General features: G+C 39.7%; 1 protein-coding gene across 1 annotated transcript in view; it reads right to left on the bottom strand.

Moving 5' to 3' along the window:
* Positions 1 to 921: 921 nt before the first annotated feature.
* mgat4b (alpha-1,3-mannosyl-glycoprotein 4-beta-N-acetylglucosaminyltransferase B) overlaps positions 922 to 9,695 on the bottom strand; it is a 51,699-nt gene continuing 42,925 nt past the window's right edge. Inside the window, 7 exon segments of the mRNA XM_063877339.1 lie at positions 922 to 2,282; positions 2,985 to 3,097; positions 4,065 to 4,152; positions 4,598 to 4,676; positions 5,065 to 5,258; positions 5,776 to 5,883; positions 5,960 to 6,093. Of these exon segments, the coding sequence (XP_063733409.1) occupies positions 2,259 to 2,282; positions 2,985 to 3,097; positions 4,065 to 4,152; positions 4,598 to 4,676; positions 5,065 to 5,258; positions 5,776 to 5,883; positions 5,960 to 6,093 (740 nt within the window). The 3' untranslated portion in view covers positions 922 to 2,258.

Raw genomic sequence — 9,695 nt, 5'->3', positions numbered from 1 at the left:
CAGTGTGTACTGTGCAGCCTCAGGGTGGGAGGACTGCTCGGTGGGTTTGAATGGAGTTTCCTGCTTTTAGGTTGTGGAAAGTGTCTTTACAAACAGACCTGCACAAACACAAAGGGAACCAACGTTACCATTAAGAAATGCAAAATGGTTTACGCAAAACAGCAACACTTAGATGCAAACACACAGGAGGAGATGCAACATGACCACTGGGGGGTGCTACACTGCTATGGTTGTGAAATTACCACAAGGCAATGCAAACACTTTTACAGAGATGCTTACTGTTTTAAAACAGATGCAAGGCCCCGGCAACTGGCTGGGGCACCTGCACCGTATGCCGGCGACCTGGGTTTCGATTCCCAACCCGTGGTCCTTTCCGGATCCCACCCCGACTCTCTCTCCCACTTTCCTGTCACTCTCCACTGTCCTATCCGATTAAAGGCAAACCCCCCCGCCCCCCCCCCCCCCCCCCACCAAAAAACAAAACTCTTTCTTAATGCCGATGCACCTGTAGGATCAACAACATCACAAAAAGATGCAAAATGATCAAAAGACTTCAGTTGTCCACCAAGAGACACAACACCACAGAGACTTCAAAGGTGTAAACCAACATCCAGGAGAAACACAATGACCGCACAGAAATCCAACATTAATAATTCAGAATAGATGCAAAACACATCTAAAAATAGACATAAAAACACTAAGGAATACAAAGAAAGTCTAGAAAAAGATGCAAAACAACAACAAGGGCCCATTGAGGAAGGGTTTGGGGGTCTTCTTCCTGTCACATGTCGGGGCCCGGGCCTTGTGCTGCTCCTCATGATGAGTCACCTGACTTAAACACGTCTTATCTCCCGTCTTCCTTTCTTTACAGCGACGTCTGGGCTTTCCTCTGAGATGAATGCAGAGATTTGAGGCAAACACTTCATTTTTTAATTTCTGTCTTTATTACAAGTCACTGATCGGATAAATTCATGAATCATTTAAATATCTAAAGGATAGAAAAGACACACGAGATTATAGCAATGCATTCAGTGCATCTCACAGAGAAATTAACTCCAGGTTCACTGAAAATCTGCAAACAAAATGATGATAGAAAATCTCTTGCTGCCTCAAATCAGTATTTCTGTTCCTTAAATCACTGAGTTTGTTCCTTGGATATATTAGAGCACTTAATACTCCATGGATTGATTTGTTTGACTACATCTTTGGGCTAAATTTGATTAAGAAAGACGATTAAATTGCATAAAACATTGTTAGATAGGATATATTTTGGTGCTAGCTGCAGGTGTTTCTCCTCATATTATTATACACATCATCTACACAATCAAAGGTTGTCAATTATTGGACAGAGAGAACAAACAAAGTGTTAAAAGAGCAAAATACTAATAATCTGAGGAAACACAAGGAGACAAAAATAATACCAGAAGATGAAGAGGAGAAATAATTCAAATGTTGGGAGTTTTTCATTATTTTTAAATAGCTTTCTGCTTTTTATTACCAAAAGTGTGAATGAGAGACTGAAGATGAGAAGTGGGGTATGTGTGAAATACTGCAGTACTGAAACAAGTACATTAAAATACTCTAAAGTGTGTTGAGTATATTCATGTACGTTCATTAGGTACTGTAAAATACAATAACACATGTAATAGTGTTAGGTGCTGTAAAGTATATCAATGTACTTAAATGAGGTACAGTCAAATAAATTAAAGTAGATTAAAGTACTGTAGAGTATTTTGGAGTATTCTAAAGTACCTCACAGTACTGCAGTAAGGATGAAACCAGAGTGTGGGTAAAAGGCCTCAGTAAATAAAATACACTTTAAGATTCGTTAAAAAAACAGCCGTCAGTAGTTTCAGGGCCGAGGCAGCAAAGGATTCTGGGTACTGCTCGTGTCTCTCCGTTAAGGCCAAGGTCTGAACACACACACACACACGCACACACGCACACACGCACACACGCACACACGCACACACGCACACACGCACACACGCACACACACACACACACACACACACACACACACACACACACACAGGGCATTCCTATGGTAGTGTGTACTTGTATACAGAGTACTGTGGGGGGGTAGCAGCAGTTTCCAGTTTCAGTGTTTACCTGTATGTACAATAAATACACTTTGATATTGTCTCCAGTTTATCTGAGTCAGTCTGCAGCCACAGGGGGGCGCAGTGGCCTCAAAGAGGGGGGGCAGACTGCAGCTGGGGGGCGAGGTCTCTCTGCAGGTGGGGGGGGGGGCAGCTTCACTCGGCTTTCTTTATGAAGATCTGAGAGAAACAGCAGAGGAAACAGCTTTTTATCTGAACTGCAAACGGATACGACTTCATGAACTCCATGAATGCACTGAAGAGCCCTTTAAGAATTCCCTCAAGTGAAAGTATTCAGAACGATGAGCAGGAAAAACTACAACGGAACATCAGAAGAAATCCATGTATTTAAAAAAGTGTTGGCTGAAAAGAAATGAAAAAATATAATGTTTTGCTAAACAGAAGGAGACGCACACAACATGAGAGGGAAAGATGTAATAATCCATAGAAATGACAGGAGAGTGAAGAAGATGAGGGTAACAACACATCCTACAAAGAACAATACATTTGAACATAATTTAGAATAAATAAATAAAATGATATTTAAAGAAAAAACACAAAATAAGCAAAAACAATGCAACAGCTCACACACACACACACACACACACACACACACACACACACACACACACACACACACACACACACACACACACACACACACACACACACTCAACCAGAACCAGCCTCACTTTAAATACTTTTCAGATTCAGACTTCCTGTCAATGATCAGACCGATGCACCTTAACGGGTTAACTCTCTCCCTCAAACAGTCGTCAGAGGTCAGAGGTCACTCTGGGGCATTCACTGCTCTTTGATGCAGAGAAATGAACGGCGCAAGTTCTTAGGTTTCTAATCCCCATTGAGTCCACAGGCTCTCACCTCGCTGAGGATCACCCACACCGGAGAGTCGGTCAAAACCGTGAGACGCATCGCCTCCAGCGGCCCGAACGAGGCATCCACCTCACCCTCCGCCACCCCGCTGCCGAACGCTCCTGCAACAGAAGACAACCATAAACTCAGTTTCCCAGAATGCACTGCGGCCACTTTTTAAAACACATGGTGGGATCTATCCAGCTGTTTCTCCCGCAGAAGTTGAAAGTTGACGGAGGTGACTAATGAACCTTTAAAGATTTCTGTGCAGACTTTCAGGATTGCTAAATATTGTTGAAACTCCCGGACCCCTGTGGTTCTGGGATGTTGGTTTAATTTAAATAAATTCCCATGATTTCAGTGACTGCTCTTCAACAGAGCAATAATCCCTGAGAGGATTTACACTGCGGGATCATCCGGCAGGCAACCATGCTCTCACACAGAGCACTGTGTGTGTGTGTGTGTGTGTGTGTGTGTGTGTGTGTGTGTGTGTGTGTGTGTGTGTGTGTGTGTGTGTGTGTGTGTCACTGTTGTTATTGTGGGATTATCCAAAGTGCAGAAACATGTGTACGGCTGCCTGACAGCTTCCCTGTTTCTCTCAGACGTAACGTTTATTCATTCTAATAACGCTGATCACCAACATTACGTAAACTCGTGTAAACTAACTTTCACATAGACTTGAAATACTTAAATTAACACCAACATAAACAAAGTGTATGCTTACGTGTAAACTGGAGGCAAACTTAGCTCAACATGAACTTCAATATAGATGTAAACTTGACTAAAGGAAAAGTCAACATCATTTAAATTAATTGTAGGTTAAATTAAACGTAAAGCTGCAGTTTTTAAAGTGAATTTCTAAAAGAACTAAAGTGTCTTTTTATTTTTCAATTTGTAGGAAATATTTCTAAAAAGTCAAAGTTCAAAACTCTAAAAAATCTATAGTAAAAATCAATAACCCTGTCACGATAACCGACCTCCTGCGTCTAAAACTCCTCCTGCTTCTGTTTTTATTTTCATTCATCGGTCAAACTTGACTTTGTCGCCGAGTTAAACCCCGCTGGGATTCGAACCCGTGGTCTCTCTCACCTATCCGGATGAACCCGTCCTCGGTCCGGTGGTACTTTGGTGTTTTCTCTCTGCCGTCCGTCAGAGCCTCCTTCTCCGCCTGGATGTTCTGAAACACAAACACAAGATCTGTGGGATGGTGTCTCTCAACACGTTCATGTGATTCTCAAATCTGTCCAGCAGTGGCTCAGTCAGTAGGGGACTGGGAACCGTAGGGTTGCCGGTTCAAGTCCCCGAACAGACTTGAAATATGGAAAGTGGACTGCTACTTGGAGAGGTCCCAGTTCACCTCCTAGGCCCTGCTGTGGTGACCTTGAGCAAGGCACCGGAGACCTCCAATCCCCCCTCCCCATTGCTCCCAGTACTAGGATGGGTTAAATGCAGAGGACACATTTCACTGTGTGTGCTCTGCTGTGTGCTGTGTGACAATAAAGAGGGCTTCATCCTCCGACTCTATCTAATCTGTGAGTTACATTTTTATGGAAAAAAGAAGGTAAGAACAAAGTCATTCAGCAAATAAAAGGAGCACATTTGAGTGTGTTTTCTAAACTCACATCGAACGGCAGCACCTCGACAGACGTGTTGAACAGTTTGTCGCCGGGATGTTCGATGTTCCCGCTGCGGAAGAAAAACCTGACGGGGAGAGGGACAGACATTTAGAAATATATATATTTATCTGTACGAGAAATAAGGCTTTATGAAATAATGTGTGTAAAACAATTGTTTTTCAAATATCTCAAATGTAATTTATATGAACTCAATATCAATACAGACCATAATAACAAACACAAATAAAACTGACTTTACTTCTAAAATAAATCTAAATAAATAATGTATTAGAAATGATTCTAAACATTGATTTAAAAAAAAAAACAGGAGTTTCAGATAAAGTATTTAAAGGAAAAGGTTTTGAATCGTCTTGTGTGTGTGTGTGTGTGTGTGTGTGTGTGTGTGTGTGTGTGTTGTTGTTGTTGTTGTTGTTGATGTTATTTATTTATTTGTGTTCCTCCGTGTTCCACACCTCTCGATGCGGACCGGGGTGAAGAAGCGTATCCGGATGAAGTCTCCGGCCACGGGGGTGAAGGCCCAGAAGAAGTCCTCCCCCAGGTAGGCCTTCTCCAGGGTGAAGTGTTGGTACGTCTTCAGGGAGGTGGTGACCTCCGCCAGCGGGTTAGCGTGGCCCTTATGGAGCGTCTGCTTCCCAAAGTCCTTATCCTGAGACCAGAAATATTTCTGATATTTTTCACATTTTGGTTCGACTTCTTTCCAATTTTTTCCAGGAATTTTTCACGTATTTAAAAAGATTGTCTTCAAATATTTCTTCTTTAAATTGTTCACTTTTTTAAAAACATTTTATATCGTTTTTTGAAAAAAGTTTCAAAGAGTTTTTTCAACTTTCAACATTTTTTAGGATATTTTTACTTATTTTTGGGGACATTTTAAAAATGTTTCTCTTTTTTGTTGAATTTCTTATACTTCATTTTTCACATTACAATTTATTTTGATCACTTTTATCAAAATGGTTTTCTTTTGACAATTTTCTTCTTTTTTGAGAAATTATTTTACTTATTTTTGACATTTTTGAAAAAGGTTCCACATTTTATTTGACATTGCTGCCGTGTCCAAACGTGAACATTTATTGAAAAGAATGGGCCAAATATCTGCCGTTCAGAAGCTGAAAACATGATTCCCCATCAATGAGCTTTCTCAGTCTCCAGGTGATTTTCTGTACCTTGAGTTTCTGTATCTTCCCGGCCAGAGAGGAGTGGGTCCCGACGTGTTGGAACAGCGATGGTTTGAACCGAATCCTCAGGTTGGCTTTCTGTCGGTCGCAGTGTTTCTGAGGGAGACAGAGAAGTATATAAATATACACATTCAGTCTGGTGGTGTTATTTAGTGATATGTCTGTCTGTGACTCACGCGTCCTTCTCAGGGTTGCACACTTTGACCCACATGATGTGGTCGAGCAGCCAGTCGATGGGTTTGTCTTTGTAGAACATCAGCATGAACTCCACGATGAGAGACAGGTCCAGAGATTTGAACATCTTACCTACCACAGAACAAGAAAAGAGGAGGAGGAGGAGGAGGAGGAGGAGGAGGAGGAGGAGGAGGAGGAGGAGGAGGACGGTTAGTAAAAAAACCTCACTGTTTTTAATCTACTTTATGCAATAGAAAGTCTCATATAAATGATCACATATCTCTATCGCAGGATCATTTTCAGTCCAGGGTTCAGAAATCTTTCAGAAATGTTTAGAACATAGAACACACGGATATATTTCTCTGTATATCTGAGACATTTTCACATGTAGTTTAGACATTTTCACATAGTTTAGAAATATTTTAGACACGTTTCAAATATATTTAGATGTAGTTTAGACATTTGTCACAAATATATTCAAATATCACAGATTGTTTTCACATTTCTCACTTTCTCAATCTTAAAAGGATTGTTCTGAAATGTATTTTCTAAAAATAGCTTTCACTTAAACTTAGATATTTTTATGGCACTGTTTGGCTTCTGATCATGGAGAAACACCTCACCCCCCCCCCCTTAAAAACACACCAATTATAATGTCATCAGATTCGTTTTTTTAACACACACACACACACACACACACACGCACACACACACGCACACACACACACACACACACACACACACACACACACACACTGACTTTACTGCAGGACCTGAAATAGCTCTCGTGTTTCTGTAGGAAGTCAGTGTGCTGATCTGAGAGGACCTAAAGGTCAGAGTCTGGAATAAAGATGGAGAATTAAAAAGGCCAACATGGAGCTCACAGCCCCTTCAGGTCCCCCCCGATGTGTCGGGACGTTTCAGCCTCCAAAGTGCCGGATGAGCATCGAGGCAGCGGAATAATAATTACGGGAAGAAATAAAGCCTGCAGACGTTCAGAGGCCGGACCGAGGCTGAAGTTAGAGAAGCTGAGAGACGCTTCTGCAGAGCGGCTGCTGCTGATGTAACGCAGACAGTCAGCTGCAGCCGGGAGGGGGGGACATCCAAGTGTGAAATCATCTTCATCCTCTTCATCTCATCCTCTTCATCATCCTCTTCATCATCCTCTTCATCATCATCATCAGTGCAGCTCTGAAGCAGCTGGCTCTCTGCAGCAGTTTTCTGTTTTCAGGCACATTTCTGATTCTGCTGAAAAATGTTCCAAAAATAAATGTGTGTGAGCGTTCGGGCTCACACTTACGTTCCCAATGATGGAAGGACCACTGGTACTTTGACACAAACTGAAATCTTTATTGCGGAACTGAACTTTCACAATGGGGCTGGCGGTTAGTGGCTCTCGTCCTGCGGGCGGGGGGAAACAGTCCTCACTCAGGCCCCCGTGTACTGCAACAGAGCCCAGAACCAGGTCACAACCATGACTTTAACCCGCCCCTCATTACTTGATTCTGGTCAGCTGTCTGGCCTCCGGCTGAGCCACTCCTGCCACTCCAGCAGCCGGCACCCTAACCACACCCCGCTGCCACAGTATGTTTTTTAATTCATATGAAAGAAATCCCAAAATATCCAAAAAATAAGAGAAATAGGAGAACATTATCAAAACATATATACGTGAAAAAAGTGACAAATGAGAAAATAAAATACAGGTCAAATACAGGTTAATATTTCCTTAAAATATGTAAAACATTTGTGTGATTTATGAAAACGTATCTTTTTAAACTGTGAAATTGAACCTTTAAAGTATTTCATGACTTCGTTTGCTCTTAATCTCATTACCATGGTTTGTTTGAATGTACACCACTCTGAAAGCTTACAGCCAATTATAATTCATATATCACTGTAACAGTGTGTTGCATCACCTCCAGCAGCTGCCTCACACACTTAATGAAGAACAAAGAGTGTGTGAAGACAAACACACACTCCTGCATTATCGTCACTGTCAGATTACCCACAATGCAACAATTTCATCAGCCTCACATCGGAGCGCCTCTCTTGTAATGGTGACACTTTACTATCCAAATATAAATGTGTGTGTGTGTGTGTGTGTGTGTGTGTGTGTGTGTGTGTGTGTGTGTGTGTGTGTGTGTGTGTGTGTGTGTGTGTGTGTGTGTGTGTGTGTGTGTGCAGAGATAATAACACACTTAATGACATAATTGATTGTTTTTCTCCGCTGTGTTTAGTCTAATCAATAATTCACAGTTAAAATGTTTCCATCATGAGGCAGAATCTGTTTATTATGGGATGTTAATTGCTGCAGTTTTCTGGCAGCAGGACGGAGACTAATTATTATTCTCGTTATGGATTAATCCGCTGATTTATTTTCTCCATTAAGAGACTGATGCTTTGCAGAATCAACAAAAACATGAGAAAAGTTTTGAAAATGACCAAATAAAACCTGATGTTTGAGCAGAGCTAAATACCTCTCCTCATTGACCTGAGTGAATGTGCTTCAGAAATGCAGGAGGTTAGGTCACTTTTTTAAAGTTCTGAGGCATGTTATTGTTGAAATGAAACATTCCTTTTTACTTTCAGATCATAATGACATCACTACGGATCACTCACGCTCCTATTGGCTAGCACTCCCACACATTGTACGTGATAGGCTAAGGGGCGGGACATCTCTGAGCTGGTGGACCAATCCCAACAGAGCCAGCCACCGTTTGCAGTGTGATGTTGTTGTCTTTGGTGCTAATAAAGTTGATCTATCTTTACTGTATATCGGTTTTCTATCAGACACAGATTTCCAGATGTTCCAGATGAGATGTTTCGGATCAATACGAGGAGTTTCTGCTCTCTGAGCTTCAGTAGGCTGACATGTCGGAGACGTTTAATTACTCTCTCCGGTCTGATCGATAATCAGAGAGCTGACGCTTTCATTTACCAGCAGAGCGTTTCCTCTGGAGACTGCAGGAGACACTCACCTTTGGAAATAGTTTCTCACTTTCAGAGATATTTGATAAATAGCATCAATAAAATCCTCCAAGTCAAACATCCAGAAAATAAATAGAGAGCACATTTAAGAAGTGTTAAAGTATTAAAGGTTAGTACGAAAAGGTTCCAAAGGTTAGTGCTGTTTAGATTTGAATGTAATGTTGTTTCCTCATCTTTTTAGGGTAATATCATTTTGTTATTCATTTATAATATTTAGTTTTGAAAAAAACAAAACAAATATTTGTGATTTTCTTCAGAATAATTTGATAAATGGTTTTGAAAAAAGCTGCACATTTTCCTATTTTTTTCATCCTCCAAACATTGCTTAGTAATTTTCAATAACTAGTTTATAATTATTATTTTTCTTTATTATTTGTTTTATTTGTATATTTTATTATTATTCTTAGTTCATGTAATTCATCTCTGTATTTTCTCATTATTATTATTATTATTATTATTATTTGTATATTTTATTATTATTATTATTATTATTATTTGTATATTTTATTATTATTATTATTTGTATATTTTATTATTATTATTATTTGTATATTTTATTATTATTATTATTATTATTTGTATATTTTATTATTATTATTATTATTATTATTCTTATTCTTATTATTATTTGTATATTTTATTATTATTATTATTATTATTATTATTTGTATATTTTATTATTATTATTTGTATATTTTATTATTATTATTATTATTATTTGTATATTTTATTATTCTTATTCTTAT

Source organism: Eleginops maclovinus, chromosome 23 (genome assembly GCF_036324505.1).
Source record: "Eleginops maclovinus isolate JMC-PN-2008 ecotype Puerto Natales chromosome 23, JC_Emac_rtc_rv5, whole genome shotgun sequence".
NCBI lineage: Eukaryota > Metazoa > Chordata > Actinopteri > Perciformes > Eleginopidae > Eleginops > Eleginops maclovinus.
The sequence above is the reverse complement of the archived record's forward strand: the minus strand, read 5'-3'. Positions and strand labels throughout refer to the sequence as shown.